Genomic DNA, 17,288 nt, shown 5'->3' on the forward strand with positions numbered 1-17,288 from the left:
GAGGACGAAACCGAAAAGCACTAGACTTTACATCATCAGGGTCCTCCATTTTCAATTAATCAGAACATTTAAAGATGTACAAATATACACTTCTATTAGGAAAACAGGAAATGATCATATAAAGAAAGTTAAAAAAAATGTGCAGTATGGGAAAAAATAAGGGGTGGGGTGGGGATTGATTGATTGATTGAATACTATCAACAGGCAGTGGTGAAAAGTTACACATTCTTTTACTTATACAATGCATTATGATGCGATCATGCGACACATGTGAGCTTGTAGAGCGGCTATCCTATTTTCAAATGACCGAAATATAGCTGAAGTGGTTACTGACTTACTGTACGTATGTTTTGTAATAATAATAGATACCTGCAAAAGTATTCAAAAGTACAAATACCTCAAAATTGTAAATAATTAATTTAGGACTACCTGAGTTTACTTTACAATGGTTCTAAAAAGCACATCAGCACCAATTTCACAAACCACACCAAGGATGCCAATGCAGTATCAATCCTATGTCCATGTAGCCCACTAGCCTACACAATCAATTTGATTGATTGATTGGTTGAAGTATGTATTAACAGTTTGCAGAATTACAGTACAATTCAAGCACAACTCAATACAAAAACTGTCAACTGTGAGTGGTCGACCAATAAAGCACTACACTTGTTTACCAGAGGGTCCACCTTGTTCAATTCATCATAACATTTAGAGACATACAAATATACACTTCTATATAGCCAAAAAACAGGAAATCATCATCATAAGGGAGGTAAAAAGGGGTGGGTGGGGGATTCAGATTTTATGGGGGCCAGTTTCGAATTGCAGCCGTCCATAGGTGCCCTTTGATAGCAGTTTTGAAGGAGTCAAGGGATTCACATGTCTTAATGACCGCATAGGCGGAACTAGAGACAAAGGACCCCTGGGCCACCAACATGCAAAGGGCCCCCCCTTGTTTTTGGAGAACTCCCTCTGGAAGCCTTATGGATAAACTGAGGGTTCTTTAAACACTTGCAATAACATGTATCATAATAATTATGATGGTTTAGGACAGGGGTTTTCAACAGGTCGTCCGTGGAGGTATTGCATGTGGTCCCTGACCCGACCATGCATTTAGTAATGTAGGATTTGTAGATTGTTTTTTACATTTTCTTTCTACTAGTTGAGAAACAGTGAACTGAATGACCTGGTGACATTGATGACCGTCCATGCAGTCATTTACTGACAAGTAGGAGGTGAGGTCAAGAAATTCAACAGAAAAAGGGAGTTAAAATCTCAAGAGGGGGAAGTTCACCGGAATGTCTGGATGAGTCATTATTATTAGGAAATTATTAGTCAATGGACCATTGGTTGGGAGTTGAAACACAGTGGGATGTTGTATACACATGGGATGCATAAAGTGATACAAAAGCACTAATCTTAGGCCATATCCCCACCCAACACAACAGTGGTCCCCAGGTTGATTCTAAGTCAGGGTGGCGGTCCCTCATTCACAATCAGTTGAAAACCACTGGTTTAGGACATTTGGTGTTATTTTATTGACATGATAAGCCCATTAATGGCAAAAGGTTCAAAGGTAATAAGTTAATAACGGTTATTTACTTTTCATTTTTTGGGGGCCCCTCTGAGCCCTCCATTGTGACAGCAACGCGGTCACACAGAGGCTGAAGCTCAGGGGCACCCCTAGCTCAGAGGCCCCTGGGCCTGGGGCCAAAAGGCCTGTTGGATAATGACCGTTGGTAGGGCGTTCCACATTTTGGTGGCATAGGAGCGAAATTAATTTAGTCCCTTGTTTGTGCCAAATCAGGGTTGCACATGGTTTGTTGAGCTCTGTCTGGTGTTGTGGATGTGGACTTCATTAGACAGGTACAGGGGTATCTTAGTGGTGTATCAAATCTTGTGGACAAGACGCAAGATGCTGTACTCTGTCGTCAACCCTAAGCCATTCCAGCCTGTCAAAGTCAATGTGTATCAATTCATTAAAATAATACAATTTTGTTATTAAACAGAGCAAAAGACCCAGGCTCTCTGTTGTAAAAGGGACGGTCTCTATAAAACTGCCTTAATAAAGGCCGTTTCCTCCCATTTCCTCTGGGAAATCTCATTATCTCATGGTTCAATAACATTTTACTTTTTTATGGAAAGTGGGAGTCGGTGGGAGTGATACAAATAGGCCTACACTAAGATTCTCCCCAATTACCCTTATATGCCTGCATATAAGATATACATTGAAAGCATTGGACTGGTTGGTTGGCCCAACCAGTATAACACTGTTAAAGCTTTAGGGCTTAAATATTACATTTCAAGCATGTATCAAATAATGTATAGCCTATTAGCCCTAATACTTTACCTTATTTCCTACCATTTGGTCCACAGATCAATAGGCTTACAATACATCTTAATTAAGTTCTCGCCAGACCAGACTACCAGATAATAAACAGTGGCAGGCGGCGGCGCCCGTCTTGATGACATTTTACTCATCCACAAGCATTTGTAGTTCTTAGTTTGTCCACTTGAGGGCGACATGTTACAATGGGACCGTTTTGGGACGTTGTGATCTGAGCTGAGCTGTAGACTTAATTCACTGTCTCACACGTAGGCCTATTATACAGTTGAGAACTTGGTTTGATTGATTGAGTGAATACTTTATTAGGCAGAAATGGAAACAGCAGGAGGTACAGTCCAAGACATTTAGGCTAACACAAAAAAGTCCTGGGGACTTGTTTGCCTTGTGGTCCCAAGTATTCAATTCATAAACATAGCTAAGCATAAAAATAACACAATAATTGAGTTTACTGTTTACCTCCCCTTGTGGTCTCCGGATTTCCAGGCCTGTTTGTCAGGGCATTCCATTTTGGTACCAGATCTTTGTCGCTCTGGGTGGGTGGGTCAGAAAATTTGAGTATTATCCAGATTTCTTTTGTGCGCTAGAAAATTGGGAAAATTAGCCAATATTTGATGTTTGTTCTGAAGCAAACATTTCCTACTGTCGATCAGATTACCTGTAGGCTATACTATCTTGGGTGTTACTCACTTTGAAGAAGTAGTTAAGTGGCCACACCCGTGGGAACTGAGTGGTGCAACTCCCCCCCCCCCCCCCCCCCCCCCCTCTCTCTCTCTCTCTCTCATTAGCAGGCAATAGTGCAGCACTCTCTCTCTCTCTCTCTCTCTGTTTCTGGCAAAACAGCGCCCCTAACGTCACATAGGCGGACACACACATAGGTACGTGAACCAACACATAGGTGAACACGGGCATTGCTGTTCCTTGGAGTCAAAAATCTACAATGAGAGGCAATGACAGTATGACACTATATGACCCAAGTCTGGACTCATCCTGATGTGTATTGTATATTCATGGAAGTCTCACACACAACACACAACTATATCTTTATCAAGTTGCCCCACGGTTATGATTTCACCAAAAGAAAAAGATTGATTGGGCCTTTTGACTCAAAGGCTTTCAGCTTTCAGGAAGAAACCAAAAATACACAGGGGAAACATATTTGAATATACCAAACACACTACCAAAAGCTGACTAGAATGTACAAGAGAAGTGCTAGAGGGTGGGGCGCAGTATGAAGAGTTTTCAGATTGGCAGAAAATGGGAAATGAGCATGGCTGCAAGGGGGAGTGTTCACAGGGTCCAAACAGTGAAAAAGTAAAAAAAATACCATTTAGGGTGTTTTATCTTTCCCCAATGTCGCATTAGTCACAGTGGAAAGGTCATAGAGGCAAAACAAGAACAATAAAAAACCCAACAGACAAGATACTCTGGCAGGCTAAAATTAAAAACCCTTGCATGAAGGAGAGCTTGCCTCCCCCTGTGGTCTCCTGTCTCCTGATATGGATTTTCAGGCCTGTTTGTCAGGGCATTCCATATTTTGGTACCAGATCTTTGTCGCTCTCTCTAGTATTTTGGCCGTGGGTCAGAAAATTGGAGTATTCCGTACACACATTACTAGTGAAAGGCAGCTAGATCGCATGCCTTTATGTCCACATTCTGTAGCGAGACACACACACGCACATTCACACGCATGCACACGCACGCCACACACACACACACACACACACACACACACACACACACACACACACACACACACACACACACACACACACACACACACACACACTTGCATAATCATTCATAAAAAGTGTACCAAATTTGTTTTGACATGTTATGACTACATGTGTGTTGGATTGCCCATATGGCATAGACTGTGCACGACTGGTGCAGTAAGTCATCACCAACACCGGGTGCGAGCAACGACCGCAAGCAATGTCAAACAGATTTGTCTCAATATATAGACTGTCTCTGGGTGCAACGCAATAACAGTTGTTTATATTCTCCCCCTTTTGCACACTGCACACGCACAATCCCACAATATTGTCATCACATGCCCAGTCATAGAAAAAGTGAGAGATGTAGGGCATGCCTTCTGGTGAAGAGTTGTGCTCAGTGGAGCACACCTTTCTAAAGTAGTCGGGTTGGAATCCCCGAGTGCAGTACTTTCATCCGACGGAGCATTGGTCCGAACGACAACCTACCTCCTCCCTCACCCTAACCCTAACCTCCCCCGGGGCAGACACCTAAACCTAACCGCAACCCTCTCCCGACCCGCAGCGCACCTCTGTCGGATGATAGTATGCAGTGTTGGCAAGTAACTTAAGTAATATACTACTTTCAGTAATATTATTACTTTTTCCCAGTAATATGTAACTTAACTAGTTACTTTCACATTTAGAGTAATAATATTACATTTACTTTTTTCCAAAAGTAATATTATTACTATTTTCACGAGCCTTGGTGGAACTGTGGGTTTGAGTGTTTATTTATAATGGTAGACTGGATAGGGGTCAAGTTGCTTTGCAGACTGCTGATCCGCTCTAGATCTAGACTCTAGAGCGGATGCGGAAACGATGCACACTCGTCGGTACGTATGAGTGAAGTATTGGATGCAGAAGGGCGGGCCTTAAACCGTCATTTTTTTTTTTTTTTTAAGATATTTTTTTGCGGCTTACGCCTTTATTGATTTTTTAAGGGATAGAAAGTAGGCTGACAGGAAACGGGAGAGAGATGGGGGGATGACATGCGGTAAAGGCCGTGTCGGGTCCGGGAGTCGAACCCGCGGCACACCGCGACTGGATCACCAGTCCGGTGCCCAGACCGTTACGCTACGGCCTGGGCCTAAACCGTCATTATTGTCCAAGTTGTGCATACGGAAGAAGCTATAGCCTATTCCACGTCGAAGAAATCTACTTCTAATCTATGTGTACAAATGGATCCATCATCATGTGTACACTATACAGTAGACTTTTTAGAGTTAAATAAACACTGCAGAATAGGGGAGGGGGACTGCTAATGTTGAAAATACAAAGTAAAGTAAGACTTTTGGGGACAAAATATGCAATTACTGGGGGCGAGAAAAAAAAGTAATAAGTAAAGTAATAAGTAACTAGTTACTTTTCTCAGGGAGTAAGTAGTATATTAGTGTTAAAGTAATATTTTGCCAACACTGATAGTATGCCTCCCGGAATCCCCATGCCAATGTGTGCAAACTTCCTTCATCCTCACACATTTTGTGCATCTTCTGCAAATTATTTTCCAGCTGAATAAATGCATTTAATACAGACAGAAACAACAACGTGTAAATCCGATGAGTACTATCTATTTGACACCATTTTGAAGGAGGCGAGTGTTCCAAAACCCATCAAGGATTTGTCACATTACATTACAGTATATCCCTTTATCGCTCAGGCTATAGAGTGAATTCTTGAGGAGCTTATAGGAGTGTTCCTTTATCAAGTCTCATAGCCGTCCAACAATTGTGTGACATGTGCCCCAAATCACTGCTCTTGCTCAATAATATAGTTTTTACGATATGGGTTGTCCTACATCTCCTACAGTGTTTTAAATCCTCCCAAAAACTCGATTCCTAAGAGTTGAATATGAGAATATTGACGACACTACCCCTCTGAATGTGTGGCAGCAGTTAAATGTCTGTCTGTCTGTCTGTGCATGTCGACATGCTCATAACATTTAAGCTACACACCAAGTGATGTCTGTGTGTGTGTGTGTGTGTGTGTGTGTGTGTGTGTGTGTGTGTGTGTGTGTGTGTGTGTGTGTGTGTGTGTGTGTGTGTGTGTGTGTGTGTGTGTGTGTGTGTGTGTGTGTGTGCGAGTGTGTGTGTTTAATGTGGAGGGTTGTACTTTCATGTAAGTGAGTTTAATTAAAGATGAAAGTGCTGCTGATGATTAATTGATGGAAGGTAGAATGTTCTACTATGCAGCTGAAAATAATGGGGGGGTGCCAACTGCCAACTCACCAGTATGAGTTACAGAAATGTGATAGTTTGTGCTGAAAATTGGCTACCTTATAGACATAAAAGCCATAAAACTATTTATATAATAACTGAGTGTTACATTTGTAAAAGCTTATGTTATCACCCATTTGAGTTTAAACGGGGAAGTAAGCTTTTTAAGAGCACATTGTAACCTACATATTTTCTTTTAAATATTCTAACTGTGAGGCTGAAGTATGCATTTCAGAGCTACTTGACAGATATGATACATTTAGAAATTCTTTGTTTTACTTTAGTGTCTTGTGCTGTGGCAGTAGGTTACTGCTCATGTACAATGACTCGTACATGAGCAGTACAATTCACATCTTGCTGTTCTCATGATTACACTACTTGTCTTTATGTGCCACTTCATCACTGGATGCCACAGAGACATAGAGCGCCTCGGAAACTCTCATCTATGAAAATGAAATATATGCCTCTCTTCAACCATCGTCTTTCTTTTTTTACCAGGAGATTATAGAGGAATGCACTGTAAAATCCTGAGTGGTAATCTAACTCTGACTGTGTACAAATGTAACCACATCTGTACACAGTCAAGAGTTTCAAATGGATCAAATAACACACAGGTTTTTATATAGTGTGAGAGTGGGGCATGGCAGAGATGACATGGCTTGTTGGACCATCCTATCTTCACTGAACTGCAGACATTCTCCACTCCCAAGGCAGCAACTTAAACTTTTCCAGAGCTCCCTCCATAAGTGCAGTGCTTTCATTTACATCTGTCAAGTGGCCCTGACTCACTTTAGCTCCTTGCTTCAAGATGAAAGAACATCTAACAGAATCATATTGTCACCTCTAATGGGTGAGGTGTCAGGAAGTCGAAACATTATGTTCTCAACATTGTTTTCCCTTTTTCAAAGTACAAAATACGATTGTTCATCGATTACCAAACATTCTGAATGGGCACCCATTTTGGTGTCAGCATCATGTTGTGCTTTAGCTATTGAAAAATAGCAGATCTACAAGCTCATATCGCGCCACCGAGTGGCGCGATACGAGCTTGTAGGTCTGCTATCTTTTGAAAAATCGAAGAACGACTGACATTTTTAGAATCTGATCTCAGGTCAGAATGGGTTAATCAGACCAGTGTGTGTCCAGTGGAAACCTCGTGTGAATCTGATCTCAGGTCAGAATGGGTTAAGAGAATGACAATATTGACAAAAGCAACATTTGCCCACTCAAAACCATGCAAAAAAGGTGACACTGTCAAAGGTGACACATGAAGAAGGTCTATGGCCTTGTAATAAAGCTTGTAATAAACAGATTCTTGAGTGTGCGGATGCTCATGCTCTTTTCACTCACTTTAAAGACAGCAAGGCAACAATTAATATTCTGATATTCATATTGTTTTTATTCATTCCCTCAAAGACATCTTCTACAGATAAGTACGAGCCAAATCCAAATGTTATAAAAGTGACAGGTATTAGAGATGTCAGTGTGATGAACAGAAGCAAATGTGGAGAAGAGAGAAGTAAAAAAAAGAAAATAAAGAAATAAAACATTTTGGGAAGACAAGCAGACTTTGTGGATTTCAATAACAAAAAACTACATTACAGAATATACTTCACATACATATATCTTATTTATATTCATTATCAAGAATGGCTATACCACTCTATAGTACTACAGTACATGTAAAGTATTTAAAAATAAATAACAAATAAATAAAAACAATGGTACACAGTAAAACCCTTGGCGTTAATTAATGCATTTGGTTACATACACTATCAGAGTTGAATTAACATAGGGGATTTTACTGTGTGGGGGTAAATCTAGGGCAAGAGGTTTGCCTGTGCTTTCAAAAGCACGTTCAATTTCCCTCCAAGTGGTCTAGAGATAGGGATCAATCATACATGCACCTTGTTATATCACTCGCTGGAATGGAGACAGAATGACAATATTGGGGCCTCAGACTGAGGGGTCCTGACAGAGGACGATCTCCAGCTCAGTGCGATAGAGCTTTCCTCCATCTGAAAGGGCCATGATGCTCTTCTTGTAGCCCGCTCGCCCAGATGCACTCACATCCTACATCACAGAAGAGGTTCAAAACAATTGCAGTCAGTGGGCTGGACTGACTCAAACAAAAATGTTTCCTTAAAGCTAAAATAGGAAGCCCATTTCCACCTCTGAATAAAACCCCAACAGTCCCAAATAGTTTCCTTTTTCTAAAGCCATTTCTGACTTTATATTTCAGAATTGTTTACGGTATTATTTCTCATGAATGTGATAATAATAAATAATAAGTATGGTTTCTGTCTATCTCACATGTATTAAAGATTATAGGCTTTATTTGACAGTGAGAGAGAGAGAGCTGCTGGCAGGGAGTCGTACAGGGGACCCGCTAAAGGAGGCATTTTGCGGCCATGTGGTACAGAATGCACACTAAACATTCAGGTCATATCCCCCTATATTTGCGAGAAAGATTTCAAGCATTTTAAATTGTATTCAGTGGTGGTAATTTCGACTTCCATAGTTTTCTGATAGCAGCCACCTCATCGTTATTGTGCTATAAAATAAATATGACACCAATTGATGCACATCAATATGACACAGCCAGTCAGTGGACCAGAAAGGACTTGAGCATTTACCAATTTGCTTTTCTGGCAGAGATCCTTCAGCAGCGCATCCAGCTCCTGCTCATCAATAGAACCATTACCATCCTGGGGACAGATACAACATAGAGAGTATAAATTATTATCATTTAATTCGAATTCAGAGTTGCCAATGGACCCTTCGCTAATCCCTTCCCCACCCCAAAAGCGATTGTCCAATGCTAGCTTAGCAACAGTCGCTAAACTGGCACTTACTGAAGGGTCCATTATGCCCCCCCCCCCTTTTTTCTCTCTCCCAATTTACTAATTATGCCAATCCACAAATTGCCTACACACTTGTGTGTACTTCTGTCACTCCTAACTCCTTCTGAATGGATCACATGACACGGTGACAGTAGAGAGCTTAATCTGGGGGACACCTCACAGTTCAACCAATTTCATCTTCAAATGTATGATAAGATGCTTTTACATAACTAAACTACAATATCTCTGCCGAGCAGGAAAGCCAGGAGATGGAGATTAAGTTTGTGTCCAGCTAATCTCAGAAACCGCTGCTGGACCATTTAGCATCAGACTTACTTGTCATGCAAATTGCCAGTAGGCAAGTAAGAAAAAGATTGTTCCGGCAATTTCTCCTCCATGGCTGAGATATGTGCTCTACGGAGAAACCTTATCCTTTTTTGTTTTCTTTGTTCCTTTTCTACTGTTTATGCCTGTTTGTTGTGATTCGTTTCTTAGATTATATTTTGTTCTGGTAACATTTGAGATGAGTAATATGTTATGTTTTAGTATTGTTTGTTTAATAACGAGAGGACTCTGAGTGGGCCGGTCGACTCACCTTATCATAAAAGGTGAAGAGAGCATTAAACTGTTCAGATGTCAGCTTGAAGGCCTATAAGAAACGGAGATCGTTGAACGGTTAGAAACGGCAGCATATTTTTAGAGAGTGGTGAAAACATCCCAACCTCGCACAGAAGAACTCATATTAATGTAATCCCAGCAGATTATGATAACTGGGACCGGAGTCGAGTTAATCCAGATCACACTGCCTAATCCCATGTCAAAAACAAACAGCTGATCTTCGTCTCCAAGCTAGACTGGTACATACGGCACTATATACTCTGCAAATGACAGCTTTATCACAAGTTAACATCAGGAGATGAGTCGACGTACTACAGACACGAAAACATGTTCACTGTAACATTTCTACTGGATTAAACTTGATAGAGATTTCCACACACTTAGATCAGTGCAGTGTTTCACTTTATTTTTTAACTGTCGGTCTAGAGAGAGATATTATTGTGACCTCTAAACTGAAGATTTGAGATTTGTAGTTAGGTGTCGCATAAGTATCACACAAATCTGAAATAATGCCTGTGTGTGTGTGTGTGTGTGTGTGTGTGTGTGTGTGTGTGTGTGTGTGTGTGTGTGTGTGTGTGTGTGTGTGTGTGTGTGTGCGCAATGTGGTGCATGAGTGAAACCTACTGCACACAAAATGAAGTGGAAACCTAGCTACATTTTCTGTCCACTGTACCAAGACATCAGAGACACATACTGTACTTCTGACAGATGACATGACTAAAAAAAACTCCCATATCTGCTGGGCGAAGTACAACAATGTGCAAACACAGCAGCAAGATTGGTGAGCTGCTGTGATAGGAGAAGGATATCAAATGGAACACAACCACCTTAAAGACTACTGTGTGTATCCCTGCATCTACATCGAGTGACCTCGGTACATAGAAATTGATCAATTGGATATTCTGACTTTCAATTGTACATACATTTTGTTTTGATTGTATTGTTCCACTTTTTTGCTTTGGCAATGTAAATGCATGTTCTCTCATGCCAATGAAGCCTTTAGAATTAAATTGATTGCAATCAGTGCATGCGTGCGGGTGTGTGGCGCATGAGTGAAACCATGTTTCTGCCAAGTTATGTATTTTCTGTGTGTGTGTGTGTGTGTGTGTGTGTGTGTGTGTGTGTGTGTGTAAGTGTGTGTGTGTGTGTGTGTGTGTGTGTGTGTGTGTGTGTGTGTGTGTGTGTGTGTGTGTGTGTGTGTGTGTGTGTGTGTGTGTGTGTGTGTGTGTGCGTGTGCGTGCGTGCCTGTGCACGTGCGCGCGTGTGCGTGTGTGCGTGTGCCTTGTCTTACTTCAAACTTCAGCAGGAAATTTTCCTTTACGGGTAAAAGCCTGAAAGAAGAAATTATCTTGTAAACATCTTGTAAACAACATGTAAAAGACTGGTGTCAAAACACACAAATAAAACGTATTGACATGAAATAGACTCACCTGGCCATCTCAGAGAGGCCCAGCTTACCGTCACCATTGAGATCAAACATCTTCAACTAAAATGAAAGAAGACATTATTAGGGTACACCATTACTTTCTGTATACACAATCTTTACGTGGAACATTAAAGGGATTGTGACATTAAAAAAAAGGTTTTGGAATTGTTCTTGTTTTTTTTAGGTTTTCTAATCTCAATTGCACCCAAAAAACATGAACTTTTAACATTCAGTAGATTTTCTGTGATCTGGGTTTTTCTGGCTCAAACAGGTGCTCTGATTTGCCGGCAGTAAGTGACATCACTTACTGCAAATCCCATATATGTCAATGGGATTTGCCAGCAGATGTCACTGTTTCACTGTGTTGCCTGTTTTCATTGTAGCTCAAAAGGCCCAAAAAACCCCAAAGAAAACTTCAGACCACAGAAAATCCACTGAATGTTCAAAGTTCAGGTTTTTTGGGTGTAATTGAGGTCATAAAACCTAAAAGAAAAAAGAAAAATAAATGAAAATGAATGTCATAAAACCTTTAAATGTCATGCATATAAGCTCAGGATAGCCCATAGAAAGGCAAATATCAGTGGTGGGGACCAAAAGGTACGCAGCCATATGCTCCATAGAAGGCGAAGATGTTTTTTTTTCATGCAGCATAATTACATACGGTACAACGTCAATGTATGAATGTGGCGAACCAAGCGAATCCAAGGCGGAGCCTGCCATTTGTCATTTTCAGTAACGATTACCCAACCTGTGAGTGTTAGGACTTCCAAAGAAGAGTACACCCGGAAATGGTCTAAACAAATCCAACCCGGTCCGATCTAATCTTAAATGATTTCTCTGATTTCTTGTTTCTTTTTTTATGAGAACAAGCTATATTAAATTTTTTCATGTTCATATTTTTCATGATGTAAGTCTTTTGTCTTTGTTTTGGGATGGTTGGTGTTCAGTATAGTCATGGAACAAAATGTTCTGTGGGTCTTTAAAGATTAGTAAAAAACACACAAAAATCACCTGACTGAGAACACTCTGGCAGTTAGGTTGCAGGAGGCTTTGTATTTACTCTCAAAGGAAACACTAAAAGAGAGTGACTAGCATTTACTACAGTGATCTGTCTGTCTGTCTGTCTGTCTGTCTGCTGTAAAGGATTCATGGTGATTGGAAATGCATTTCAGTTCCATTATGCATTATTGAATATTATAACTAGCAGTTGTGACCTGCTGTATATCCATAATACAATTTACTTTATTTGGTCTCAAATCCCAAGTGTCAATTATTCCCCTTCTAACTGAGAGATGTAACCAAATGGACTCGTAAAGCCCTAACCACACCAAAGGGTCAAGACGGGTTTAGCATTGTCCCTGCGGTGTGATATGTCTTGTTGCACGTTGACCCACGCTGACCCTAGTGATTCCATGCATGGAATGAAATGGCCCAAACCACACCAAAGGGTCGAGGAGTTAACGCAAGGAGTTAACGCTAAAACCGCCTCGACTCGAGGCGGTTTTAGCATTAACTCCTTGCAACCGTTTGGACCCAAGGAGTTTCATGGTGACCCTTAGGTTAGGGCTAAAGGATGCCTTTTGTTACACAGATACACTCTTGTGGTTAAATTAAATTTAGGACTAGGATTTTAATGTGAGGTCAGTGTGAATGGTTCCAGGGACACTCACGATGGTCTCTGTGTATTCATTGAGTTTCTGGTCATCATAGTGTCTGTTGGCCTTCTTCAGGAGGTCTGACAGGAAACCCTGCAGAGAGATCAAATAGAAATAGTAAATACATGTATTTTGTATAATTGGTGTTATACGTATAATATTGAAATATATTGGGAGAAACACTGTCTTCACTAGAGTATTTATATATGGCTGGCACATACTTTAAACATGTTTTCTTTCTACTCTCCTCATTATTTTTATTTAGGCCAATGCAAATGTCCAGTGGGATAGGGAGTAAAGGAAACAATATTCTGCAGGGCTTCATCTCTAGAAACCTATGTCTCTCATCGAAAATAACCTAATATTAAATAAAAATAATATCCTTTGAACTGTCTTTCCAATCGGGTGCAATTATTGGTTGAAAATAAAGTGACGCTTGTACAACACATCATCAATTAAGCTTCCACTATTACATGACTTCTGATGCAGAAGTGGAAATAATACAACATTAACAAACTGCGGCCATTTGTTTTATCTGGTGTTACAGTTAAATTGAGCAGAAAGAATTGTACTGTATTTTACCTTCAGTTCATTAGACTCAATGTATCCACTGCGGTCGGTGTCATACTTTCTCCAGGCCTGCAGAAAAAGAAAAACATCGCAATTTCCGTCAAAATAATAACAGAAATACCTTGTAATGTGAAGATTGTGAACAACTTAAACCCTATGTACTTCACTGAAAGGGGTTCCCCAGGTGTCTATACTTGGACCCCTCCTTTGTCTCTCTACAAGCTTGACTAAGTGGTGTAGAGGCTACATATCTGCTGTTACTTTCACTGAATGTTTGCCAAATGTTCGCCTATTCTGCCCACGTGGTCAAAATAAACATACATCGTCAAAGTTATATTCCCTTATATAGTGACAGAGAAAAATAAAAACTATCAGCCCCGTTACAAGCATTGAATAGAGGAAATAATTAAGCGCTGCCGTGGTCGTGCAAAACAGGTGCTCGTTGGCGAGGGTTGAAACATGAAAAGATCAAAGAGAGGTCCATGGCACTTTATTGTAACGGCATGGCAAAGATCATTAAAATAGACCAACGCGTTTCGGCTATACAAGCCTTCGTCAGGGTCCCATTACAAGCACGTTTGAAACAAAATATGCAAATATATGATGTGTTTTAATGTAGCCCTGCTTCAAAGTGGACCTTTATCAGACCATGGATGCTTAACACCCACCCCACACCCCTGCAGTAAGGCGTCCGCCCATTCATAATATATGGCTCTCTGAGAATAGCTCTGTGCCCCTGTCAACACACACACGCACACGCACACGCACACGCACACGCACACGCACACACACACACACACACACACACACACACACACACACACACACACACACACACACACCAATGTATCATGGGGTACGCTGAACATCAAAACAATGAAATGGAAATCTCCCTTCCCCATGCAGTCGTCCAATCTCAACCACAGTGCATAAAAGTGTCTTCTGAACAAGAAGCGCTGAAGATATAGTTCTGGTAGACGGAGTGGTTGTTTGGTTTGTGCTGCTTTTGCTGATGGCATACAGACAGTACATAAAGCCATATAAACAGATGAAAGACTGTTGTCCTGGCTGTCTCTGATTCAGAGAGAGAAAGTGAGTGTGTGAGAGAGAAAAAGAGTGACAGCAGTGTTGTTTTTGGCAGCAAAAAGCATTTTAAACTTCATTTAGTTTTAGTCACATTTTAGTCACCTGGAATGTTTTAGTGTTTAGTCTAATTTTAATCGACTAAGTGTCATGCGATTTTAGTCGACGTGATTTAGTCAACTAAAATGTATTTTGACGGGCCTTGATGCCGTCGGAAATGGCTGATTTATACAGGATATCTTGTCCACTAGTCCCTTCCTAACACTTTAGTCTAGTTTTTATATTTAGTCTTCATTTTAGTCATCATAGCTTACTTTTTCTTTTAGTTTCCATTTAGTTTGCGTCAGTGAAAAAAGGTAGTCGGCGAACACTTTTTGTCATAGTTTTAGTCAAGTCGACGAAATCAACACTGACTGACAGAGACAGAGAGAGACAGAGCAGAGAGGCAGAGACAGAGACAAGAGAGTTTAGATAGATGTGTACTTTATACTTACAGCCATAAATTCAGCACTGGATCCAACATACTGTCTGAAGAAGAGCAGAAAGTTCTCCTCTGTGGGCAGAAACTGAGCTAACTGTAGAGGAGAGGACGGAGAAAGAATCATGTACAGCACACTATATTCATCCCAAGTTGTTAACGCAGGGAAAGTTGTTTGACTGTAGGGTACACCCATAGACTGTAAAAAATATGGACAAAGCGTTCCCCGGGTCTAACATGAACGTAAAATGAAGCCTGAAATCCCTTGCATTCTAATGCACTGTAAGTCGCCATCTTTCTAGATCCGTTTTGGACCAGCTGGCCATTGGCTGGCTCCCTTTTGGACCAGCTGGCCATTGGCTGGCCCAGACAACGAGGCGGGACTTCCCCCCTTCTTCTCCGTTGGTTTTTATTTTGACTCGAGTGGGAGGGGAATCCCGATCATAGACTGTAACGGTAGCCACGCCCCTCAGAACATGCGCGACTTTATGGTCATTTTTTTAAATAAATGGGACCATAATTTTCCAAAAAGAATATTATGACATTAGAAATGAGACTTTAAACTAGTGACTGGAAGCAGAAAGTATTCATGACCATGTTTATTAAGGTAATACAGTCTAGGTGAAGTTGGGCCAAAATACATGGGCCTCTATGGAGCTATGGGGCTTTTTGGGTCCAGTCCAGCGCCACAACAGGCCATTATATGAACTACAGATTTCAAATGAGGCTTCACGAAATATCTGGCTGACTGCCCCCCTGGGTACACCGCACAATTCCTGAGCATTGATATAACTCTGAATGTGACAGTACACTTGGTTAAATTAACTCAAAATGTTAATCAAATGTTCATTGTCTGTATTTGTGTTGTCTTACCTCTGACATCTCGATTTTCCCATCACCATTCTTGTCAAAATTGGTCATGAACTCCTTCAATTTCTCTTTGGATATAGCTTGAGTGGTACCCTGTTACCACACAGACACAACATGTGTGTTGCACGCACATGCGCACACACGCACGCACACACACACGCACGCACGCACGCACGCACGCACGCACGCACGCACGCACACACACACACACACACACACACACTCACACACACACACACACACACACACACACACACAAAAGGTTAATGTCGCATTTACTATGAAAACCTCATGTTAGTCACACCTCCATATATGGTCACGCCTCGTGACATCACGCCTCCATATACGGCGATCTCCATTATATGAAGATCACGACATTGACCTCATCTAACCCTGGATATAACCATACATGGAGAAGACTGTATAATCACCTAGATCTGCACATATGGAGCCGACCAGCAACTCTACTCATCTGATCTCCATATATGGAGTTGACCTGTTGTGACGACAATCCATATGTTGATCCCTCCCCGGACCCCACCCCTCCTTCCTGTTCTGACATTCCATACGTTGGATCTGACCTCATCAAACCCTGTACACTCAAGACGCGTCTGCCGTCGCCCAGGCAGGTGCGTGCATGCGACGCGACCTCGCCCTTTAGGCTTCTCGCCGTCAGGGCATCTCACTGGTACCGCGTATGTGACACAAAGGAACTGACATAGAATAAGAACTTAAACTTAAACACCTTTCTCCTGCTCTTATATATTTGCTTAACCCATTCTGAACGGGCACCCATTTTGGTGTCAGCATCATGTTATGCTTTAGCTATTGAAAAATAGCAGATCTACAAGCTCATATCGCGCCACCGAGTGGCGCGATACGAGCTTGTAGGTCTGCTATTTTTGAAAAATCGAAGACACTTTTAGAATCTGATCTCAGGTCAGAATGGGTTAATAATGAAACTGTCAGGATGTAATAGACATTTTTAGAATCTGATCTCAGGTCAGAATGGGTTAAAGCTGTATCTAAGCTTGTCAGAGTTAGTAAGTACTGCAACACTCACCGCGCCCGGTCCTCGCCGTGTCTTCTCCAGCTCTTGCATGAACTTCTCCAGCTCATGGCCTTCAATGTAACCATTTCCTGTGGAACACACAAGATGGACACAGTTTGGTTTGGGTTGGCCCAAGCTATACTGTATACATACATTCACTGTAACACTTTTAGTCCTCAACACCTTTGGTTTTGTCAGTTCATTTGGACTGTTCCAAAGCTGTCCATTTGGTTTCCGATTGAATGGTGCAACTGAATTACTGAGTGGTACATAGACTGGGGTAGGTCCTCTGGGATGAAGGCGCAAAGAACCAAAGTGGAAGTACAACAGGTTTAAAAAGTCCTTCATACCAGCGTCAACTAAAATGTTGAACGAGGCTA

General features: G+C 41.3%; 1 protein-coding gene across 2 annotated transcripts in view; it reads right to left on the reverse strand.

The window, feature by feature from the left end:
- Positions 1-7,805: 7,805 nt before the first annotated feature.
- The window catches only part of LOC310854870 (calretinin-like), a 44,752-nt gene continuing 35,269 nt past the window's right edge, over positions 7,806-17,288 (reverse strand). For both annotated transcript variants that reach the window (XM_083759597.1, XM_083759596.1), the window contains exons 2-11: positions 16,921-16,997; positions 15,861-15,950; positions 15,004-15,084; positions 13,439-13,495; positions 12,872-12,949; positions 11,206-11,261; positions 11,067-11,106; positions 9,753-9,806; positions 8,951-9,022; positions 7,806-8,387 (exon numbers count right to left, since the gene is read on the reverse strand). In XM_083759597.1, coding sequence (XP_083615723.1) covers positions 8,271-8,387; positions 8,951-9,022; positions 9,753-9,806; positions 11,067-11,106; positions 11,206-11,261; positions 12,872-12,949; positions 13,439-13,495; positions 15,004-15,084; positions 15,861-15,950; positions 16,921-16,959 — 684 coding nt within the window. In that variant the 5' untranslated portion in view covers positions 16,960-16,997 and the 3' untranslated portion in view covers positions 7,806-8,270. The remainder of the gene's footprint in view (positions 8,388-8,950; positions 9,023-9,752; positions 9,807-11,066; positions 11,107-11,205; positions 11,262-12,871; positions 12,950-13,438; positions 13,496-15,003; positions 15,085-15,860; positions 15,951-16,920; positions 16,998-17,288) is intronic.

This window comes from Protomyctophum parallelum (assembly GCF_964188405.1).
Source record: "Protomyctophum parallelum genome assembly, chromosome: 2".
NCBI classification, from domain to species: Eukaryota; Metazoa; Chordata; class Actinopteri; order Myctophiformes; family Myctophidae; genus Protomyctophum; species Protomyctophum parallelum.